Source organism: Cebus imitator, unplaced genomic scaffold (assembly GCF_001604975.1).
Source record: "Cebus imitator isolate Cc_AM_T3 unplaced genomic scaffold, Cebus_imitator-1.0 Scaffold98, whole genome shotgun sequence".
In the NCBI taxonomy this organism is placed as follows: Eukaryota; Metazoa; Chordata; class Mammalia; order Primates; family Cebidae; genus Cebus; species Cebus imitator.
Window position 1 is genome coordinate 6,566,350 of NW_016107413.1, and position 24,968 is coordinate 6,591,317.

General features: G+C 38.3%; 1 protein-coding gene across 7 annotated transcripts in view; it reads left to right on the forward strand.

Annotated features, from left to right (window-relative positions):
- Positions 1 to 24,968, forward strand: part of ABCB4 (ATP binding cassette subfamily B member 4) — a 66,603-nt gene that overhangs the window by 32,619 nt on the left and 9,016 nt on the right. For 5 of the 7 annotated variants that reach the window (XM_017536504.2, XM_037741342.1, XM_037741343.1 and 2 more), the window contains 9 exons: positions 3,477 to 3,638; positions 8,088 to 8,258; positions 10,968 to 11,114; positions 12,804 to 12,908; positions 14,966 to 15,043; positions 16,352 to 16,435; positions 17,468 to 17,671; positions 21,237 to 21,337; positions 22,919 to 23,059. In XM_017536504.2, the coding sequence (XP_017391993.1) occupies positions 3,477 to 3,638; positions 8,088 to 8,258; positions 10,968 to 11,114; positions 12,804 to 12,908; positions 14,966 to 15,043; positions 16,352 to 16,435; positions 17,468 to 17,671; positions 21,237 to 21,337; positions 22,919 to 23,059 (1,193 nt within the window). The remainder of the gene's footprint in view (positions 1 to 3,476; positions 3,639 to 8,087; positions 8,259 to 10,967; positions 11,115 to 12,803; positions 12,909 to 14,965; positions 15,044 to 16,351; positions 16,436 to 17,467; positions 17,672 to 21,236; positions 21,338 to 22,918; positions 23,060 to 24,968) is intronic. The other 2 variants (XM_017536506.2, XM_017536505.2) reach the window with 2 other exon arrangements.

Consider the following 24,968-nt stretch of genomic DNA (forward strand, 5'->3'; position numbering starts at 1 on the left):
CTCCCCTCACCTCCCCTTCCCTCTCCCCTTCCCTCTCCCCTTCCCTCTCCCCTTCCCTCCTCTCCCCTGTCCTTTCTTTCCCTGAGGCAGCTTGCTTTTCCTCCCTGAAGCCAGTCATCCTCCAGGAGGCTAGTCAAGCTTCCTTTCACTGCAGTTCCAGGATAACATCTGAAGTTGGCAAACAGATGAGCTGTGAGGTCCCTTGAGGCCTTGAGGCCTTGAGGCCCGGGCTCCAGAAATTGCAGAAATCAATTTCTTTACATTTTCTTTGTCAAAACAAGTTACAGGGCCTGCCCAGACTTGAGGAGGCAGAGAAGTTGGCTCCACCTCTGGTAGGAGAAGCTGCAAAGTGTTTGTGGCCATATTAATCTACCATAGTTGCTATGAAAATTGTATATAATCTATACTAATTGACTCCACACTGCAAGGTAACTACTCTAATATTTTTACAGACAATCAACTATACCTTTGAGGATAAACCCTTTATTACTATATCCCCAAAGATGATACCAATCAGTTAGTTAATCACTCTAACTTATAAGCCAACTTTACTTTTAATGATGAAAAGTTGGATTTTATAAATTGTAGTCTTGTCTTTGAGGACCATAAGGATATACTGCTATTATATCTACTGTTATTTCTACCCAATTACCCATCTTGGAAGAATAATATTTTTCTTTTGTGGATCCTTTTACATTGATCAATCCTTCCATTGTGTGGCACCAGCTTACTGTAGTTAGCTATTTATTTTTATGCCTTCTTTCTCCTAGAAAGAATAAACCACCCTAAGGAGGCAGAATGAATAAAAAGATACATATTTGAATCTCTCCAACAGCCCAGTGCATTGCACATAGTAGAGGCTAATTAAACATTTACTAAATTGAATATGCTAGTCCAGCTCATGGAGAAAATATATGTCTGCATTAAAATAAATTTTAATAGTAATGACCATATTAGCTTTTGACTCAATACATAGCAACTATTTGTCAAAATAACTAAAATGCTATTAGGTATAAGATCTTGAAGAAAGATATAACAACAGATTTGGTATTTTGACTCTCTTAAAGAAAGCCAACACAGTTTCATACCTACATGCACACTCCTGGTCATGGTGTTATCATAGAAGAACAGGAAAATAGCCAAAATGGTAATTTTTATACAAAGATTCCAGAAGGTTTCATTTGACACTGTTTTACCAAAGTTCCCGAAGGGCTAGTAGATTAGTATTCCCTTTGTGTAGGCCTGCCTTTCATCTCTGAACATCCCAAATTAGCCAAAGGTCTAAATTTCATCATAGTTGGTGTCTCTGAATCTCGGATATTTATTTGCCAATGTCCTGTCATCATCAGGGTGTCTGAGAGCTCTGAAAACAAAACAAAACAAAACAACTCTTTGTGTCAAAGCTCTACTTCGGCCAGCTTCTCTTGATCAAAGGTGACAGTTGCTTACTTTTAAATTCATGAACACATACTTTATTTCTTTTACATGTTGATCATTCACTCATATATCTGATTCCAGTTCCTTTGTGTTGACATGTTGACATATCATAAACCTATTATCATCATCATAACACAGTCATTGTTAACAATTTATTCACTATTAGCATAATGAATATAATTACAGTAACAAATTATTTCTTATATGCCTTATTATATATGAACTGAACCCAACTTTCATATGAGTAAATATTCATGAGTGCTTCTTTGGGGCTTATATACTAAAAATCAAAGAATAGTCTTAAATGTTAACCAAGAGAGCTGTGTTCTAGCCTCTCTCTGTTTTCAGTGATTTTTCTCTTTTACATGTATAAAAACAATTGATTCATGTGGATTAATTTTAGTATAAGGACTAAAGTAGAAATACCGCATTACTTTCTTTGGTGGCTACACAATTGTCTCAATACCATTAATTGTATAATTCACCTTTTCCCTACTAATAGATAGTACCATATTTATCATAATTAAATTCTTAAAGGGTTTATGTCTATTTCTGGACTCTCCATTTGGTTCTATTTATCAAATTACCCATTCATGTGCTGGCTTCCTCTAGGTTTTACTATTTTAATTGCTGTAGCTTTTAATGTACTAGTATCTGTTAGAGGTACTAATGACCCCTCTCATGACACCTCTCATTAACTTCTTTTTCAGAATTTTCATGGCTATTTTTTAAAAATTGAGATATAAATTACATACCTAATAAAACTCACCCTTTAAAAATATACAATTCCAGGGTTGTTAGAATATTCACAAGGTTGTGCAACTATCACCACTATTGAATTCCAGAACATTTTCACCACCTCATAAAGAAACCAGTCACTCTGCATTCCACCCTCACTCTAGCCTTTGGCAACTATGAATCTACCTTCTGTCTCTATGAATTTGCCTATTCTTAAATATCTCATATAAATGGAATCATTCCATGTGTCATCTCTTGTGACTGGCTTCTTTCACAATGCTTTCAGAGTTCATCTATGTTGTGATGTGAATCAAAATGCATTCTATTTTATGGTCTAATAATATTCCACTGTAAGGATATACCACAGTTTGTCTATCTGTCAATTAATGAATATTTGGATTGTTTCCACTTTTTTGCTATTATGAATCTAGCCTCTTATTTTAAATTTATATGTTAACCACCTAGATGGAATAGGCTACTCTCTAATAACCATCCTAATGATGTGGTTTGTTTGTTTCAGAGTAGGAGTGATCTTAAGCTATTGGGTAAAAGGGTTAATGAGTGTCAGAAAGAGTAGCCATTATTAATGACATAACATCAGTACTTTTATTGGCATTATCCAGGGTTTAAATGCCCATTTATAAATCCACCAAGCAAACATCTGAGGCCACTAAACTAGATAGGCAGATGATTTGTAGATTTTAGCATGCATAAACACCACCTAGGGCATTTGTTAAAGAGCAAAGTTACTTGTCCTACTCTAAAGATTATGCTTCGGATGGTTTTTGAACCATAATTTGAATCCTGATCCCGAGGTACATTTTCACCTAACTGCCTGCTTTCAGTTTATCAGAATTAGTTAAAATCAGGCTCTTCAAAAGGGACCCTATAGCAGTGCTCTGGAATAGGTTGTCCCTTCGCAACAATTTCCCTAAAAAGTTTCTAATAATGTCTCTGGCATTCTCTAGCATTAACTTAGAGCTAGGGCTTCTCAGACAAGTATGAAAACACTGAAGAAGGATGAAGCCCTTGTTTTTCTTAAGTAAACACTGATACTACTGTAGGTTTCTAGGGAAATCATCTGTCCTCAGACTGAAGGGGTTAGCCACTTGTCTGGCCCCAAATGCGAGTCTCACTTTTTCATAAAGAGTGATGCTTTTGCCATAATCACACAGAGATCTGGAGTATAACCTACTCTCTCACCATCTACAAACAGCATTCATCCAAGTGTTTAACTGTGCATGTTAATTGACAGTATGCCAATACTATAACCCTGATGCACCATATTTTTGTTCTTTTAGGCCAGAGAAGGCAGGACCACCATTGTGATAGCACACCGACTGTCTACGGTCCGAAATGCAGATGTCATTGCTGGGTTTGAGGATGGAGTCATTGTGGAGCAAGGAAGTCACAGCGAACTGATGAAGAAGGAAGGGGTGTATTTCAAACTTGTCAACATGCAGGTACTTACTTTCCAGGACTTTGCTCCTCAATATGGTATCCTTTAAATTATTAAAATGTGATCCAGTGAATGCTATACTGAGCAATAGGAAGCTTCAAGAAGATGCCTAAAAGTCTATATCTGAGACTTTAATTCAGAATCTGTAAAGTGGTGGCAGGTGAGAAAATAGGGGAAAGTGCCAAAAACATCATGGATGTATTCCTTAGGACAGTGATTCCTAATTGCCTGGGGAATATGGTCAAACTAAAAGGTCCTTTCTACCATAAAATTAGGGATGATCTGAGTTTTGGGAGTCAGAGGATGGGAGAAGTGTTTCACACTTGTCCAAGGAGTCCTGGCTCTGAGTTATATGGAATGCTAGAGACTTTACCAGAAACATTTTAGGGAAGTTGTTGACAAGTGACAACCTTTTCCAGAGCACTGCTCTGCTATAGGGTTCTTTTTGATGAGCCACGATCTCTAGTGGTTGGGGGAGGTCTCATGTGATCTAAAAACGTTTCCCAAATAATCCTAATAATCCCATCAAGATCTAGGAAGTGAATAGTTTGTCTTGTAAAAGAAAAGAGCAGGCCAGGCATGGTGTCTCACACCTGTAATCCTAACACTTTGGGAGGCCAAGGTGGGCAGACCACCTGAGGACAGGAGTTCGAGATGAGCCTGGCCAACATAGTGAAACACCATCTCTACTAAAAATACAAAAATTAGCTGGACTTAGTGGCATGTGCCTGTAGTCCCAGCTACCTGAGAGGCTGAGGCAGGAGAATCACTTGAACCCGGGAGGTGGATGTTGTAGTGAGACCATGCCATTGCACTTCACCCTGGGTGACAGAGCGAGACTCCATCTCAGATTGAAAAAAAAAAAAGAAAAAAAGAAAAGACCACTCATTCACTCTAGTTCCTAAAACAGGTTGTATTGATAACTATTGGTTTTTATTATTATTAAGATATTTTATTATACTCAGTCACTTGAGCAGCATTGCAGATTAAATAAACTAATATTTTATTCTATGAACAGATTCTACTTGGGAAAAACTGTAATTAGTATGTACACACATATTTTTGTTCTTTTTTCTTAACATTTCAGATGTACATCATCCAGCTACCATTATTTTAATGGATGCTCAGCAGTCCATTTTAGTAATGTGTGAAATTAGTGATTTTTTAAATTACATATTTGGTCTGTTTCCAGTATTTCTCTATTTTAAATATTGCCACTGTGAGCACAAGTAGGTCAAAAAAGATTGTCAAAATTTTGACATTTTTCTGACAAGTAACTTAACTCTTCTGAGTCTTCATTTCTACATTTGGAATACCAAACCTACCATGAGAGTTTGCTATAAGTTAAAAAAAAAAATCTGAATATTTGTGTGCTAAAAAAACCCCACTGAAATGTTTAAAATGGTGAATTTTATATGTTAATTCTATTTCAAAAATGCTGTTGTTTTAAAAAAAAAAAAAGCCCCAGCACAAATTAGATGATGATAAATGGTAGTTACTAAAATTTGAAAATTCCCCAAAATGAAAATATCAAATGAAATGATGAAAAGTTTTATAACTCAGGCTTGCATTTGCCAGAGAGTGTTCTCTAGCAGGAAGGAATCAATCATAGTGTCTTTGCCAAATGCTACCATATGGCCTAGCCACCATAAAGGGTCTTAATCATTTCACTAGTTAGGAATACATATAATGTTACTTTAAATCCATTTTAGTTTTAATTTCATGAATGGTTACCAAGGCTCTGTGATCTTGCCCATAATGACATATTGAATCCTCAAGTGAGATAACCACTTGGCCGTCCTATTGCCATAACCCCTGTAAGAATGACCTCTGCTTTCATTAGGACTTGGATTGGGAGACTGCCAAAGAGATACGGACAGCTCTGACCTTTCTATATCATATTCCCAAGTTTACTGTCTTAGGAAAAGTTGTACATTTGAAGACTGAACAGGGAGTGGTCTGGTGTGATAGAAACTTGTCACCAATTAGGCAATAGCTTTTAGCAAGTCATTTAACCAAATTGGGTTTTGGTATCTTCACTTGCTAAATGAGCAGGGGATGAGGTAAGATGGCCTCTGATGTTTCTACCAGCTCTGGAATTCTGTGTTTCTCAGTGCCTTTGAATGGCTCCACCTGGGTTCCCCCACATTTCCCACTTCTAATTTGAGATTTGCCCTCCTACTTACTTGGTGAGGTTGGAGAGATGAGGGAAAGACCCATTGCGAGTCTGAGGGTTCAGTAGATGCTCAAGTTAATGTGGTACTCATTTCTCAAGCCTCAAAGACCAACCTGGTTTTCATTCAACCTTGTTTTGGTTTTGTTTCTAAGAAAAACTATCACTACTTTTCCATTAGGTAGACTGTTGGCTCTTAAGTGTTTTTTTTTAAGTGTATCTTAATTTTTTCCTGATTATAAAGGTAATACATTCTTGCTTTTAAAAATTCAAGCATTTTTTTAAAATCCAAATTTGTATATTCTAGAAACTTGAAAGTCGTAATAAACCAAATCCCTACAAATAGCCACTGATAACCATTATATATTTATTTTTAATCTTTGCCAGCTTAAAGAATTAAACAGGATCTCCAAATTTAACTATCTATGAGATTGAGCTTGTTTTCACATTTTTTATTGTCCATTTATATTTTTTTCCCTCTGTGAAAGTATTTGTTTTTGTATTAGGACAATTTTCTATTGTGTTATTCATAATATTCTCATTGATTTATGAGAATTCTTCACATAAAAAGGAAATACACTTTTCTCTTGTATGTATTGGAGAGATTTTTTCCCCTGCTTTGTTCCTTTCAAATTCAGCTTGTTGTGTTTGGCTGCCATAAAGAAGCTTTAAAATTGCATGTAATTAGGTTGTCAATTTTTTCTTCCATGTCTTCAGGATTTGAGATTGTTCTTTGAAAGAATTGTTCTTTGAAAAAATATTCACCCCTATTTCCTTTCAGCATTTATATTGTTCTATTTCTTACAATTAAGTCTTTGAGACAACTGGGTGGAAGAAATGAGGGGTATTAGTTTTAAATAGATACTTTTTAAAACCTGGTGGAAAAGTGGCTCTCTTGGCTTGAAGCTCAATGACCTTTAAGCTGAAGCACCCAATATCAACAAACTGAGTGCTTTAGGTGAGGCACAGAGAAAATACTATGAAAGAGACAGGTAATGTTCATTTGGTCATAGAAGGAAGCTAAAATCTGAATGGGCTTATTGGAAGAACTGTCTGTTGAGATGGACCTCTTGATAGCATGGATGAGATTACAAAATGAGGAAAAGTTCCAGGGAGGCATTCATGAGAGGTGGTCCGGTTTGACTTGCCATGAGTTAGATCTTTGGGGGTCCAGGTTTTGTCAGGTTGTGGGAAGCTGGGATGATTTTGAGCTGCCCTTTAGGAAAATAAATCTTGTAGCAGTGTGGGAACAAATGGCAGTGAGAATGCAAGGGATAAGTTACAAAGTCTGTAGCCCAGGTTGGATTTTGTTGAGAGATGGTATAAAATCGGTTCAAATAAGGAAGCCCACCAAGCAGAACGTATCATTGCAATGTGGTTCAAGGCAATATATGAGCACATGGGCAGTGTTCTGTCAGATGTTGAATGAGCAACTAGAAGACTAAGAGATCATAATTGGCTATCGTAGGTACAATAAGGCATTAGCCCTAGGATTGGGTTCAGGGCAGGACTTGAAGGGAGGAGCAAGAGCAAGATACTACTACAAGGACTAATACCCTGAACACACCATTAAGATGTGTACTTGGACATGGAGGAAGCAAATAGGAAACCAGATCAAAGTCCAGTTCCAGCAAGGCTTGATGTTCCCTCACCCTTACTAGGCTGTGAGCTAGAAGTCCTTAAATCACCCCTCCCCATCCCCATTCCCATTATAAAGAAATCCATCTCAAAGCCAACAATGAGGCTGGGCCTGCATGTTGGGTCACGTGGGTTGAGGTGTGCATCAGAGCAGGACTGTGACGAAGAATAATGACCAAACCCAGTCAGTTGAGGAAGACAGTTTTACCTCCCGGGGGTAGTGACCAGACCCTTTGATGCCGCTTTACTTGTTTGTAGCTTTAAAAACAAGCCCTTGGTAGTGTTTCCACGTACTCTTCTTCCCTTTCGTGGTGGCCATGACTTGTTCCCTGGTTTATTGCATACTGAGGAAATTCCTATATACTTTCTGGATTGTGAAAAATGTGTCTTTAAATTTTTAGAAAATATTCTTATACTGCAATTTTCTTACTGTTCAGATTGTATTTAACTTTTCTATGATTCTTTATAGTTTTCTAGTTATCCTTGATTGAGAAGCAGTTAGGAAATCTAAAAAGCTTGACACATGTAATATTCAAAATTGCTTTATGATTCTAAACTTGGCAGTTACATCCATTTGGACACACACACACACACACACACACACACACACACACACACTTTAATGTCTTGTTATTCTTTCAGACATCAGGAAACCAGATCCAGTCAGAAGAATTTGAACTAAATGATGAAAAGGCTGACACTGGAATGGCCCCAAATGGCTGGAAATCTCGCCTATTTAGACATTCTACTCAGAAAAACCTTAAAAATTCACGAATATGTCAGAATAGCCTTGATGTGGAAATTGATGGACTTGTAAGTTGTTTTTCACTAAAATTAACTCTTTTACTTTGTAGTTTTGCTACAATTGTTGAAATTCTTAGCCTTGAAAATATTTTTCAGGCACAGATGACTGCTACTATGAGCCATACTCTTTGTAAAGAAAAAAAATTTCAAATTTTTTTTTGACAATGAATTGAAATCAGTTCCAATTAAAAATGGAGTTTCAAGGGGAAAAAAAGAAACAAAAAAGTAGTCTTTGTGCTAAGATACTTAATATTAAAATTAAATCTGACATTTATCTTTGAGATCCAGAGCTAGTAAGACTAGTCCAAAATGAGAGGCTCTGATATTTGCATACTCTACTGGGTAGGATTACATTTTATTATCTATATTAAGAAATCCAGAATAGCATCTGTTTAAGCATATTAAGAGTTTTATTTCTGTTTCACATACAAAAATCTTAGAGGTGAAAAACCCAGGGCTAGAATGGTAGCTCCACAGTCCCCATAGATGCAAGCTCCCTTAATCTTTATCTTCACTATGCTGTCATCAGGTTCCCATCCTCAGGGTCATTTTATGATCTAAGATGGCTCCTGAAGCCCTACTGTCACATATGTGTCCAAGCAGCAGGAAGAAACAAAGAGGTTTTCCAGAAGTCCCACACAATGCTATTACTTACAAGGCATTGGTCATAATTTAATCACATGGCCATACCTAACTACAAGTGAGTAAGGAAAAATGAATTTTTTTTTCTGTGTGCATTGACTCTAAATTTAATTGGAATTCTCTTACTTCAGAAAAAGAGGAGAATGGTGAGAAATAGCAAAACTGGATTTAGGAGATTATTAATTCCAGTTAACAAATAATTTTATTTATTTACTTATTTTTAATTTTATTTTTTGAGACTGGGTCTTGTTCTGTTGCCCAGACTGTAGTACAGTGGTGCAATCGTGGCTCACTGCAACTTCCACTTCCTGGGCTCAAGTGATTGTCCCACTTCAGCCTCCTGAGTAGCTGGGACTACAGGTGTGTGCCACCACACCCAGCTAATTTTTGTGCTTTTTGTAGAGATGAGGTTCCACCTTGTTTCCCAGGCTGGAACAAATAATTTTATTATAGAAAGGGAATCCATTCCAAAAAAAGATTTCCTTATTTCAAGATATGGTTTTGATATACTTTGGTGTTATTTGTTGATGATGGCTGAGTTTATTTTTACTCTTGTGTTGGCTCGAAAAAACGAATCCTACCAAGAATTCATTACATCTGTTTTTATCTGCACATGCTATTACTTACTGCAGAAATTAGAAGGACTCTCTTAGAAGTCTTAATCTTGGTATATTTCTAGAAAGGAGAATAACAATTGTACCAATTCGGAGCTTCGTTATTATAAGTAAGATAAGCAGTTTCCCCTCTTTTGCCTATGGAAATATCCACCTTTCATTTTCTCATTTGAGAGTTATTTTGCTATCTCTTTAAACTCCAGTATTTTACAGGAGCACATCTCTTGAAGAAACCCACAGAGAAGAGGGGGAGGCAGGAAATGCTGCAATTAACAAGATTGTCTCAAGTACCATCATAGGGAGTAAACAACATGCCAAAGGAGAGAGAGAAATTGTCTGATTAGAGGCACCTGGGTAGACCTGTTTGCCTGTGCTGAAGAGCAGCAACCCAAGAAAAAGATTTGTTGATTATGCTGGAGATAGGGAATTAAAGATAATATTAACTAGGGAGGAAAAAAAACCATGAAATACAGAAAAAGTGGGTAATTTGAAAGAAGAAGGCTAAGTAGAACCTACTTTTACATTCTTTTGTTTTATAGAGATACGAATATAACCTTTCTCAGTGACCTCAGGCCTTTGGGATTCCATAGTCACATCTGTCTCAAGTTTAATGTTAAACTGCTTCTACCATCAGAATATTCTTCTTTATGAGATCTAAATCCTGCATGCTTGGCCAACATTTAGTTCAACATTTGCTGAGAATCTTGTATGTGCCAGGAGTTGGATTAGTTTCTAGGAATATAAAGACATAGTCTTTACCTTAAAAAAAAAAAAAGAGAGAGATACTAGAAATGGAGATATGTAAACAAAACAAATCACAAAACAAGCTAAACTGTGAAATAAGGGAAGTCTGCTCAGGGAAAAGTGATAAGAGAAAAGCAATGTTATTAGTTTGGTTTTGTGAGTTGGAAATATGGCACAGAAAAGTCGGGATTCTGGGATGAGGAGGCCAAGCCCATGTTCTCTAGTTAATAATGGTTTCCTGTATTTGCAAAGATGTTTATCCGTCTACTCAGGTGTATTGTCTCGTTTGACCCTGACATCATCCCTGTTAGTGAGGCAGGACTGCATTGTAATATGTGAAAAAAACTGCAGCTCAACTCATGTGACCCAGCCATGACTGTCACACCCACACAGTATTGTGTAACTAGAGCTGGATACCAAGGTATTTGTGCCCAGATCCTGATATCTCACAGTCTGCTGAGGCTAGCATAGGAATGGGCTAAGCACACCATGAAGATCGCTTCTTGGCCAAACAACTCATACTCAGTTTATGATGTGTAATCAGTGAACATTGTTAACATTTTATAACATACTGTTCCTGCTCTGTGGTAGTTTGCTGGTCATTCTCTGTACCTAGTTTGCAAGTCCCTTGAGGGCAATGGCCATGCCTTTTTTATGTCTACAGACTCTGGTAACTGTTGTGTCATCACCAGTTTGTCCTGATGTTTATATGTTCTAGGAAGCAAATGTGCCACCAGTGTCTTTTCTGAAGGTCCTGAAACTGAATAAAACAGAATGGCCTTACTTTGTCGTGGGAACAGTATGTGCCATCGCCAATGGAGGACTTCAGCCAGCATTTTCAGTCATATTCTCAGAGATGATAGCAGTAAGTTTGCAAACATCACATAACAGCCTGAATTAAATCAGTTCATCAGCTGCTGCTTCTCCCAACCTCACCAACTGGCTCCATTCTGGAATTAAGCAGCCTTAAATTAAACTAAGCCAAAGTCCTTAAATCCCTTTTGAGAAAAGCTTTGAGGAAAAAGATAAGTAGCCTTTGAATCACTCCAAGTTATGATATTAATGACATTATAAAACGTAAAATCAATGAAGAAGGCATTCTAATGAGCTCTGTTCATTTGGGTAGAAGTAGTGTCACACAACGATCCCCAAACTGTTTGTGTAGAGAAGCTGGTACACATCACACAGGGAGACGGAGAGAAAGTGGAGCAGGGAAGGGTTAAAGTCAGAGTTTAATAAGAGTCCAGGCACTGGGTATAGACTGGCCTCGTCACTCAATAGCTTTTGGTACCTCAGTTTCTTTATCTATACAATAAATCTACCTGGCTGAAGATTAAAAGAGATTGTACAGGTCACTATCTGGAAAGCATTTAAGAGTGTGTTCCTTGTAGTTAGTATTCAAAACATGATGGCCACCCCATTTTAGCAAAACTTTCAAGGCTTGGCGAGTCCAAGACTAAGAAAGAAAGCTTATACTAGCCAATCATTCAATTAACTGGGGGATATTTAAAGGAAGTTATCACAAATGTAAAGCCTTCATCAAGTCCATGAAATCCAGAATCCATCTTGTACAACCTTAGTCAACCTCTAACATTACTGGAGACCTTGTTGAGGATAAATAATTCTCCATCATGTTATGAGTTTATTACTTTTGTGATGTTGGACATTGGTCCACAATTAAGACCAGAAGCCAAAAAATAAATAAATTAGAAAGGATCCTCCAAATCTTTTAAAGTTTCAAAACAAAGCAAACTCTGGCTCTCTTGCAATTCAAAGCAACATGGACTGTATATTTTGGGGCATCTCTCTGCCAAGTACTGCTCCAGGCAGTACCACTGGAGATACAGTGGTACACAAATAAACCAAGCCATGCCCTCAGACAGCATGCTTTCTATCAGGGAAGACATGCAGCAAACAAAAAAATAACCCCGCAAACATATAACGTGTTGAGGGATAACAGGTATTTTAAAAGATGGGTAGGGTGATAGAGGGCCATTAGCTGGGGGTGCTGTTTCAGATAAGATGCTCAGGAGAGGCCTCTGTGGGCTGAAGCCTGATGGAATGAGAGGTGGAGGGCTGGGGCAGCGAGGAATCAGAGGGAGCAAGGAATACATAGGAAGAGGAACAAATGCTAAAATGTGTAACCACTCACAGTCTTTATGCAGAATTTCAACCTATGTTAATAACCATGCAGCCCTGGAATTCATAAAGTCAGAAAGTAGAATAGAAATTACCAGGAGCTGGGAGGAGGGAGGGAATGGGGAGTCATTATAATAATATCAAGTTTGGGAAGTATGGGAAGATGAAAAGTTCTGTAGATGGAGAGTACTGAGGGTTGCACAGCAATGTGACTGTACTTAATGCCACTGAATTATATACTTAAAAATTGTTAAAATGGCAAATTTTATGTTAGGTATATTTTACCACAATTACCCACACCCCACATATTTGAAGCTTAGTTTTAAACTCATGACATTCAAGACACTATTTATGGGGGGAATGAACAAGGATCAATCATGTAATCTAAGTGGGCATTTTAAATATTCTTTTGTAGATTTTTGGACCAGGGGATGATGCGGTGAAGCAGCAGAAGTGCAACATGTTCTCATTGCTTTTCTTATGTCTGGGAATTATTTCTTTTTTTACTTTCTTCCTTCAGGTAGGTACCCATGATTTGCCTTTCTCATCAGGTTTATAATTTAATTAGAGAAATTAGTTTAAACCTAATGAAGCTTCCAAATTCTTACACTGAAATGAATTCCAAACACAATTGGCATAAAGCTCTGCTGGAGGATAGACTCCTTATCAGGGCGAACTGTGACTTCCCTGTGTCCTAAATTATATTACGTTACAACTTTGCCCTCAACAAACATTCATTACCAAGGAACAGGAGACCTCAGTTTACAGCAGAACATAAGAGTAACTTAAATTCAGCAGGTTACAAACTGGGAAAATACAGTCCAATAGCATTCTCTTTCCTGTTGTTACTCTTTATAGAATATCAAGTGACTTCTCTGATCTTTTCCTACTTATTGATGAACTATTTGAAAGAACATAATGTTTTGCATTCTAATATTGTAGACCTGCCCAAAATGAACTAGTCAAAATCTCTAATTGTACTTTTCTACCTAGACTTCTCTTGAATTTCTTTTGTCTCTTTAACCCAGTGGGCATCACATAGGTCTTTCAAATGTAATACAATCCATTAAGTCAGCAAAATAGTGTTTCCTAATCTTGCCAGCACGCTTCTCTTTTATTATTGTTGAACCAATGGCAAAAATAAAGCAAGCTTTTCATTTAGAAATCATTGCCCTGGTAGTAGCAACCCAATGATCTGATCCAGCCCCAATCCCTGGCATGCTAGGGAGTACAGCTAGAAAAAATGTGTTTCAGGGGCTGCAGGAACAGTGGGCTAACGTATAGAACTATAGTGCCTGTAGCAATCTACCAGCAAACGGAGGGGTAGGGTGGTCTGGTGCTGTACAAGGAACACCTGGGGCCCATTCACCCTGTGCACTGATCACCCATCCCTCTGGCTTAGTAAAGAGTTCTGATGTGCACTCTCCCAAGTGCCCTCGGCATGGCTACCCCAACACTCACATTGTGGCTGGAGACTCACACATCCCAGGTGCCCCTGAAGTAAACCCAGCTCTGGGCATCTGGGGTCCTCTCCAGTTTGGATGTGGTAATCAGAAATAAGGAAATTGTTCCAAAGAGGAAGAGGAAGGAAGAGTACCCTGTTCCTGAATCTGAGTGCAGGTGGAGCTGTGACCAGGAACCAGCATACCCATTTGGGTCTTGCTCCTAAGGACATTCTTTCTCTACACTTCATGAGCCAAAATGAATTCCTATGTAGGGCTTTGTTACTTCTGTATGCAACTGCTTTATTGAAAGTAGTAGGAGCACACTGAAAGCTGTAGTTAAACACAGCATCTTTGTCACTGAGATGTTGTCCTTCAAAGTTTTGAAAAATAAATCTGTTTAGAATGGTTTAGAAGCCAGAACTGGACACATTTAAGATGCTTGGCCTTTGATTCTAATGCATACTGATGATTTTGGAGCACATGAATTTGACATTGGGGCTTTGAATTCCTATTTGGTCCTAGACTTTTGTTATTTGAATAGTTGATTAACATACAAATAATGTAAAATCAATGTGAATATATGCACCTGTCTCAGAATACTAGCAGCTGTAACCCACACAGCGGGTGGGTTTGGTTGCTTGCTGGGTTTCAAAACAATGACCACATCAAGGACAATTTAGCAAGAGAATTTTATAACGTGTCACAAGGAGCTCACAGGGCATGGTTCCCAAAGCAGTATCTCCCCAAGCTGGAGGATGTGTCAGGTTTTATAAGGATATGGTAATAAAGTGTAATCAAATTGGATCTTGCAATGAGGTGATGCCAGGAAGCACCATCTGACTGGATCCTGCCATGGGGTGATGTCAGAGGTTGATCTGATTGAATCCTGCCTCCTGCCATGTCATGTCCACTTCTTAATTCAGTCCCTGATACTTGGTGCAGAGCACTTAGGTTCCCGCTATGGTTGCATGCTTGATTCACCTGGGCTGTTCAGATTATTAACATGACTTGAGGGTCCATGGCAACTGCAAAACAACTTATAACTTTGCTACGTAGAAGTTGAACAAGATTGGTCTGGTGCAATTACATACATGAAGATGAAAAGAGGTAATAGCCTATTTTTATCAACCAGGGCTTCACATTTGGGAAAGCTGGCGAGATCCTCACCACGAGACTGCGGTCAATGGCTTTTAAAGCAATGCTAAGGCAGGTAGGTGTGTGCACTGGAAAATGCCTTCTGGTTTTTTACATTTCTTCCATGTTAAGCTTCTCACGGTCCTTATTGGTATGTTGATGTGAATGTTTTTCCTCCAAGGTATTTATGTAAGGCTGGAGTAGAGTCCTGCAAACTATCCTGGTCCTTCAAGATCTAAAGACCTCTCATGTTTTTTTTTCATAGAAATAGGCTTCATTTGGATAGCTTTGGCTTATTCTGTAAATATCTTTCTCCATGTAGACACTATCATTTCAAAGACCTGTGTCTGCTTTCTGGATCCTATGCAGGCCTTGGTGAGTCCACTGAGACTCCAGGATGCCCTTAATCCAAGAAAAAGCTAGTTGGTAGCATTTAAGCTCATGTACCACAATCTATCATACTAATTGTAGGTATTCTCAAGTGTTAATAATTGAGTTTTCTTTATTTTTCATTTGAGGTCTATTTTCACATTAATTCACTTGTTTGTTTATTCAAACATTGCTTATCATGTACCATTCAGTGGGCTGGTGGCTGGTAGTGTACAACGTATTAACTGCTCTCCTGGTAAGTTCACATTCCAGTGCATGACATGGGAAAATGTACAAACATGAATTATCTATTCTTATAGAGAATGCCTAAGAGAGGGCCAGAATATTATCCATTCAATTGACAGGAACTGATTCCATTTCTGTTCACAAAAGGGCACATAGAAGATAGTATATTCTGATTAAATCTGTTTACAAATCTTAGTGTCTTTTAAACTCTTTCTATGCAGGAAAAATGAAAGTAAAAGATGCCATGGATGAGTAGCTTACAATTAAAATCAAATCTCAGACATACTTATTTTTTCATCCCTGTGACTAATTGGAGATCAGACACACTTTTAATCAGTGTTTAAAAAAAAAAATCAAACAAAAGCTTGGTGAGAAACTAGGTCTTATTTTCTCCTGCCTAGAGTATATCAGAACATGTCCAAGACAGTTCCACCACCCTTTGTGAGAGACAACATCATATCAGGGCAGAAGTGTCTATAGTGAAAGATGTGATGATTGGGTGAATGGAATGCCCACCAGCTTCCCAGCATGGCTGCCATCTGGGTGAGCCCTGACCCCCTAGCCCAGAGATGCTCTCCCTGCTATCAGAGAGCAGCCAGGAAGCGGGTTCTGCTAGATTCTAGGGGTGTGTGCTCAGAGGAAGGCCAAGGACTCTACGCTGCATATGAGGTCTCCCCTAAATTTCCTCAGCATTGGAGCTTTGGGAGGCTTTGGTTTTCTTTGCTTGTTTTAATTTTGAACTAATATAAAGGTATATTTTATGCCATAGGACATGAGCTGGTTTGATGACCATAGAAACAGTACTGGTGCACTTTCTACAAGACTTGCCACGGATGCTGCCCAAGTCCAAGGAGTATGTAGACTGTACTCTACTGGTATTTTTTACATAACATGGTTTTAAATAAGCATATGGCATATCCACTCGTTATGACACTTCCTGCTAGAAATAGCAGAAAGCTCCAATCAAAACTGGCGTAAACAATAAGCAGAAGATTAAACTTCAAGGTTGATTGACCCACTGGCCCCCCAGCTTTAATCCAGAATCCAGGTTCCCATCTTCGGCTTTGGCTTTATCCCAAGGCTGATTCCCTGTAGTCACAGGATGACTGCCGATAGCAATTAGAACTGAGAGCTTCCTTATGTCCCATCCAGTGAAAGACAGCACACACCTCTACCTCAACCAGCAAACAAAACCCTTTGCTGAAATCTAATTTGGGCTAATTTGGGTCACATGCCCCGCCCTGAACCACTAACTGTCTCCAGGGAGAGAGGGTGTTCTGGGCTACCTACATCCACACCCATGAAGCTGAAGTGGGTTACTTTGCAGCTCACTGCTTCCACATGACAGGAGAAAGAGGAATGGATGCAAAGAGCCGACTACAATGTTGCTATAGCCACCTTTGTTTTCTGAGCGGTACAAACAGTAATTCATCCTTACATGGGCTTTGCGTTGGATTGTCTCTTAGGATATGTACCCTCTGTTACAGATGGTCTCTGGGAGTGTGTAAATTTCTCTTTTACACTTTTGAAGCAAATGGTCTTTAAAATTACCCAGGTACATTGGAATTAGTTTCCTCTTTGAACATTGCATCTGTGAAAACATATATGCATCCCCAGTGCCCATTCACAAAGCAGAGAAGTTGATTACTTGTTTCTGGAATGTTGGTTCAGGTGAGCAGCAGAGGCATGAGAGTCTAAAGGCACAATGAAGAAAAGTCTGCAGAGCCTCATGAGTGAAGCTCAGGTGTTGTGGGTTTATTGTAATGAAAGTGAGCCAGTGCCAGCTGAGGCACAGAACCCATCATCATTCTGACCAAGAGGCTAAGGTTAAGCTCATGGATTTGGAGCTTAAAACTACAGTTGCTCTGCTCTTTTTCTTTCCCAGGCCACAGGAACCAGGTTGGCTTTAATTGCACAGAATGTAGCTAACCTTGGAACTGGTATTATCATATCGTTTATCTACGGTTGGCAGTTAACCCTATTGCTATTATCAGTTGTTCCAATTATTGCTGTATCAGGAATTGTTGAAATGAAATTGTTGGCTGGAAATGCCAAAAGAGATAAAAAAGAACTGGAAGCTGCTGGAAAGGTAGGTCGAATAAGGTTTTGGTTTGTGTAAGTGTTGTTTTTAGATATGTGTTTTATTTGAATTATTTATGATATGCAGGCTTTCATAATTAAATGTTTGTGCTTGCTACAACTAATAATTATAAATGGTGTATGAAATATTATACCATATTAATGTCTAGAACTTAAATATGAGGTGATTAACATAAAGCTTTTAGCCTATAGAAAGCATTTAACATAATTATGATAACTTCTGAATATTCAAAGTGAATTTCATTTTACTTCATATCCCAATGCTACTGTTTGAACAAATGTCATCCCTGTTTCACAAACCTTCATGCCGAAGACTGTAAGTGAATTGTTCAAGGTCGGACATTTGCTGGTATTTTTAAGAGACCCTCTTTTCTTCTTGGCTGTGATTTCTATAATTAAGGTGGCCACCAGATGGCAGTAATGCCTCTATTTTGTGGTTCTCACTATAATGCAATTGGGCTTAACGTTTACTTGAGCCTTATGTGCCAGTTATTGTGCTGCATATTTACAGGCACCAATTTATTACATCGTCACAATAATCCTATAAGACAGGCATGAATGTTACCCCCATTTCAGAAATGCCGAACTTGAGATTGAATCAGAAATTAGAGATTTGGCTGGGATTCAAGTTCAGGTCTGGTTTCAAAGCTCTTATCTCTACTATATGGTTTCTTTATATGTGTTTAAGTGTGTCTAAATCTACACATAAACACATTATTTACACATGCTTGTACTTAAATGTTTAAATGTAGATTATACCCATGAACATTTTTAGTCTTATTTATGTAATTATTATCCTTTATTGAAACATGAGGAAGTGAAGCAGATAATAAATATGAGTTGTGATATAGTTCCTATAGCATTGCACTTTACAAAGCCCTTTTACAAACATTACTGCAACTGACCTTCACTAGTTATGAGAAGTGGAACAGACAGTATCTCTTTAGGGAAGAAGGCATCAGAGACTGGGTGAGTGACTTGCTCCAGAGGTGCCTTATTAAAGAGGAAGATTAACATTCGGACCAATGGTGTTTCCACTAAACCAATTATGTCTAGTGAAATCCTTTTTTGTTTTCTTGTAACTGGCATCAGCTTCCGCTGTGTGCAACGTTAGGTATGATAGCATCACCTCCAGGTTTCCATCAGAATGCGCTCCACTCATTTTCACCCTGCATCATCTCCAGGATTTGGAGCTCGCTAGGACAATATATGTTTCCCAGCACTTGGGAACCTCTGGGTGTCCAGAGTTCTTGAAGATCCTCTTGGCTGCTGGCTATGGGTACTTTAGGGCATCATTTCTTGACTTCTGAGTGTCTCAACTAACTGCCTAACTAACCCTGACCCTCAATCCGGCTTCTTTCCACATTTCAGATAAGAGAATGTTCAGTTAGTTGGAATAAAAATAAACTTTTCTTAGACAAGTTACCTGACAGAAAACATCTTGAATCTAGTTAAGATAATAGTCTTAACCCCATTAAAAATGGCTAACAACACTGAAAATTGTCAGAATTTTGTCAGAGTAAAGCATTTAGAATTGAGCAGTAGTGAAACAAAACAAAATCTTGGGTTATTAGTCTTGGCCTTGCTACTCACAGCGTGCGAGGATGAGAAGATCCCAACTTCTGTGGTCCTCACGTTCCACCTTAGTAAAATGAGAAATTACACCAGATACTGTCCCAAGTTCCTTCCAGCTAAAACCCTGTTATTCTAGGGATCAGAGATTAAATAACTCAGACTGGCCAGTTTAATTTTTTTAGTAGCTACTTTAACCTAATAGGGCTTTTAAAAACATGAAAGATTAAACAGTTTTTTAAATGTTAATATCAGCAGTTCAGTTTTAGTTCGGTGTTGTTTACTCAGTCAGCACTTGATTAACTGAGAATGAGGGTTGGAAAGAAGGTCCTGAGAAAATCCCAAGTCACTGTTTATGTAAAAAGAAATGCTCTCATTTACCTGGGTACAGTTTCATCATCGTTAAAGTACATCAGGGTTTGAAGTATTCCCATCCCAATTTTCCAAAAAGGGCTTGGAAATGAGGGTGTTGGTTGCTGGGCAGAGAGGGGGGAGGGAAGGCTGCCTCATAACCATCTTGACCCAGGCCCTGTCTGGTCACTGAGATTAGAGGCCCTCTGTGCCAGAGCTAACCCACAAAGCAATTGACCAATGATCAGAACGTCAAGAGGAGTGCCAAGTCATTAAAAACTAGTTTCTCCTTGTGTAAATTACACTGCAGGGGTAGCAAAATAGCATAATGGCTTAGGAACATGGACTGGGCATCAGATAGCCTGGCTTGGAATTCTATCTCTGCCACTTATTAACTTTAGAACTTAAGGCAATTCAGTTAACTTCTGTGTGCCTCTGTTTTCTCATCTGTGTAAATAGAAATAATATTTACTTTTCAGGGTTGTGAGGCTAAATGATATCATATTGCTGAATGAGGTAACACTTGGACATAGGCAAAGCTCAGTAATTTTTCTCTATTCCTATAATTATTGCTATCTGTTATATCTCTATTACAAATAAAACATCTATGATTATTCAGTCTCAAGCATCAAATATCTTCCTTTCACCTCATTACAGAAGCTGAGAACTGAGGTTAAAAAAAGTTTTATAGCTGTTAAAAGCCTAAAATTAAGATCTTATTCTCCCTTGCTGATGGTTTAGATGACTCAACTACAGAACTATGATTTAAACTAAATAGCTAAGTCACAATTAACAGTTTTCAAGGATGATTTGGCTATAAGAATCAGAAAACTGCTCTGGCTGGTTTGGGTAAAAGCGATTTGATATAAGGACACTCCTCCGAAGTGCAGGAAATACAGGCAGTTTGTGTTTAAGCAGCTCTTTCAGCCACAGGCTCTAATATCTGAGTCTATATATGCCTATTCAGTTTTTCAACTGCTGTATATTCAGGCCAGCTTCTTACACATACCTAGTGTGACATCAGCCTCTGGAGCCACAGAGCCTCACGGTTCAAACTTGTGTCCAGGGCCAGGAAACCAAATCTGATTGACCCAGATCAGTCAAGTGTCTGCCTCTGATTTAATCACGGATTTAAAGTAGGCTCATGTTGTTTACAATCGGGATCTCCTTCCCATTGTGGGTGGACAGCTTTTCTAAGAAATTATACTGTGGGAGGAAATAATTGGCAGCTCCAACAAGCCCTTACAAATCACAGTCTAATCCTTTCTTCTAGGGCTCTGCCTTGTGAAGAAAGCCAGGCCACAAAGGGGTTGTGACTAAGGCCAGTCATCTAACTGCCTGGTGGCAGGCTGGGAATAGAACCAGGCCCTTGGTTCCCAGGCCATGTTCTTGCCCTAAGCTGATCGGCCTTCCTGGGCATACAAAGACTTGCCTACCATACTTAGCACAGCCAGAAGTACCAATTTTGTCATAAAGCTAGTCTTGAACATATTATGCCTTTTGTTTTTAATGTAAAGGAAATTAAAGCCTATCAATATAACCTTCAGGATACTTTTGACAGAGTCCTAGGGCTTTTCATTATTTCAGAGGTAAAAGCACCACTTCTAATGGAGGTCTATTCTGTGTTACAGATTGCAACAGAGGCAATAGAAAATATTAGGACAGTTGTGTCTTTGACCCAGGAAAGAAAATTTGAATCAATGTATGTTGAAAAATTGTATGGACCTTACAGGTAATGAACCATATGATTCCTGCTAAGAATATACTGCTTTCATAAGTTTGAGTAATTGTCCCCAAAAGATAATAAAAGCTCTGCTGCTCCAAACAATGATAGGACTATAAGGCTGACCTTTTTCAGTAATTCTGCCACTGAAAATAAGTAGATTTTTGATGTGACTACAACACAGGATTATATTTCTTACATCTTATGAAAACAATAATAACAGGTCTCCAAGAGGTAAAAGATACAGATAATTGCACAGTCTTTGGTCATCGGAGCAGGCAACATGAATAACCTATCTGGGTGACTTAGGACAAACATTTTTTAAGGAATTGCTCAAGCCCTTATATTCTTTGCATTGTGTAGACTGGACCAAAAGTGAGACTTGCTATTTGGTATGTTCCAGAGGAAAGTGTTTCATTTGTTCTCTGAATGAGGACCAGATCCAACCTACTCTGAAGATAAAGAAACACAGCCTATTTCAGTGGTTCATAGTTGAGCAATTCAAGAATCTCTTAATGTCATCATTTACCACTCATTTTCACAGCAGCCCAATTTTATAAATGATTATGTTTTAACACAAACAAAATTGAGCACAACTTAGATTACAACAGACTGGAACAGTAGTTTTGAACACTTGCAAATTCGAACAGATAACTTCAGAAGTCTCAATTTTTGCCATGTCCTCAGTCATGCATACTTAATATGTTACTAAAGAGCACGCAGCTACATCTCTGTGTCCATTTAATGTTTGACATATAAATATGTATGTACCATTAATGATGACCTATTTTTAACTTCAAGGAGGGTTAAGGAAAAATAGAAAGCTGAAGCTAATTATTAATTTGGTTATAATTTAAAGATTCAGTAGCATCACAAACTGTTCAGTTATGTTAAGCTTTGTGACACCATGTTGACAGCCCATAAGTTAAACCATCCAAATCAGTAATACTTTGAATTTTTCCTTTTGCCAAAAATGGCTTCATATTTGAGAGTAATTAAATTATAGTTCTTTTGGAGGACTCAGAAGCCTAATAAAGTATAGCATGAGGTCTAACTAGAAATGGTGCAAATAAATTATATAGGAGGGTGGGCAGGATCTAGCTTGGGGAAGGACTTCTGGTGTAAACTTCAGGGACTCAATTTTTGTGAATCTGAAACACGAATTTTAACTTAACAGAGTACAACTAGTTATAGAAAACAACATAATAGTAGTAAACCACATTCAGATACTTCAAACTTCAATTCAAATTCTGACATTTTAGTTACTTTTGAAACAACAACTATGCTTACATAACAGGAATTAAACATTGAAGTCATCAGATATTAATAAGGAAACACTATGAACTAGGCACTGTGCTAGACATTTATATGGCTGTTTTTAATTGTCAAAACAATTCTGCATTACAATGATTATTTCCATTGTGCAAATCAGAAAACGATGTTTTAGAGAAGTTATCATTTACCCAAACTAATATAACTGGAGGTGGAACTTAAACCCAGTCAGCCAGACCTAGAAGCCGTGCTCTTTCCACTATGCAGCGCTAAGGGAGGCTGAAGAGCTGGTTACAAGTATACTGATTTGCTTTTCAGGAATTCCGTGCGGAAGGCACACATCTATGGAATCACTTTTAGTATCTCACAAGCATTTATGTATTTTTCCTATGCCGGTTGTTTTCGGTTTGGTGCGTATCTCATTGTGAATGGACACATGCGCTTCAGAGATGTTATTCTGTAAGTAGCTTTAAAAATATTAAGATTATTCTATAATAAGGTTTTAGTAGGTCTATGCAAAAGTTTACAGTAGGAAAAAAAACGACTCCTGTGTCCAGAGATGAGGCCCGAGATCTAAATTGACCACAGTTTTGATCCTGGCAGGCATGGAATCTGATCTTGTTAATACTCCAAGTGCAGTTTAAATTGGTAAGTGGGCTACAATTAATCAAGCTTATGAAAATGATCATAAAGCACAGATTTAGTTGCACATATGACCCTGGTCAGGATGATGCAGATTTTCTCATTATATATGCAGAAAAAAGTCGTAATTAGAAAGTTGCTGGTGACCATGGACTCAAAACAGGGTTAAATAGTTTACTGTTACCTACAACCAGAACATGACCTTGACAGTGAGCTGGGAACACTTGATGGAAGTCTGGCAAAGGCACTCTCTCCCTAACCAGGCCTGAGACGGCCCTGCCAACATTTGCCTCTCAGCCTCTCCTTTTTCCTTAGTTTCCAAAGCTAACTACTGGTCTTTCTGTTTGATGCCTTCTTTTCGTGATGTGCTCAGCACATTCCATTAGGTTGCAATCTAGGCTTGAAAGAGGGAAGCCGCTCTTTTTAAGATCATTGGGTATATTTCTGCTCTGGTGGGATGATTTTAAAGCAGTGGTGTGAACAACCTTTTTGGAGACAGGGTCAAGACAAAAAAGGGAAAGTGTTTAAGAGCTATTCTTTTTCATCCACAATTAAAATTACCATGAAAAAATGTATCTATATAATCTTTGTATCAGGATCACAGCAGGAAACAAATGGCAAAGCAAATGGGTTATTTGGTGAGTTTGCAAAGGGTGTGTTTACAAAGACCTGGGAAGCGTTAAAATAAGCAGTACTCAAGAAGGAAGGTAACAGCCCAGCAGTACTCAGCTAGAAATAGCTACCACCCGAAGCCTAAAGGTTAGAGGAGGGAAAGACTGCCAGAACTCAGCATAGGTGCTTTCTGTGGTCTTTGGTGGAGGGACAGCAACTGCACGAGCAATCTGACAAGAAGGAAGCCAAAGAAACAAATACACTCTCCTCCAGCCTCCCTGGCCTCTGCTGTGCCTTCCATTGGCCAAACCCTGTGAAACCAGAGGACAAGAAAACCTTTTGATTCTGTTCATGATAGTTGGCATCCCCAGACATGGAGTAGGGGTAGAAGGTAGAGATGGGTAGAAAGTGGGGAGTGATTTTGGTGGACAAATGAAATGAGCAGCTAGGGATTACGACTTAGAGTACAACTATTTATGGCATAGAAAAATATTGAGAACATTTCTGAAAGTGAAAACCGTTGGAAAGCTACATTAATCCTGCTTTTCTTCTTTTTTTTTAATAATTGAAATTTTAAATTATGGACATCTAGAAGACAGCCTTTTACTCTTTCATCTAAAACTAAACAGCAGGCAGTACAGGGAAGCTACGCAGACACATGTGGGTTGTTCATCACTATTTTAAAACTTAGTTTTTGGCAACCAACATTTTCAGCAAGATTTAAAGAAAAGCCTTACTATACCTCTCATCTCAGCCCCTAGGTACTAAAAGCCCATTTTAATATCTTAGATTTAGAAGTTTGGGAGATGAAAACTCTCCCTTATTACCAGAGAACTCTTGCCCCTTTCTCTGGGGTAGTGTTGGTATCAGAAGTAAATTGCTTTGTGGAGATGTAGATCTCACGATCTTTAGCCCTTCCTAAAAGTTGTCATAATCAATATCTATCCATCCTTTAAAGAGCATATAATTAGAAATAGAATTTTAGTTTAAGGTATTTTTTTTTCCAGAGTGTTGTCTATAGTTATTTTACTTGTAACTTTTAGTTTAGGTTCAGGGGTACATATGCAGGTTTGTTAACATAGGCAAACTCATGTCACCTCATGTCATGGTTTGC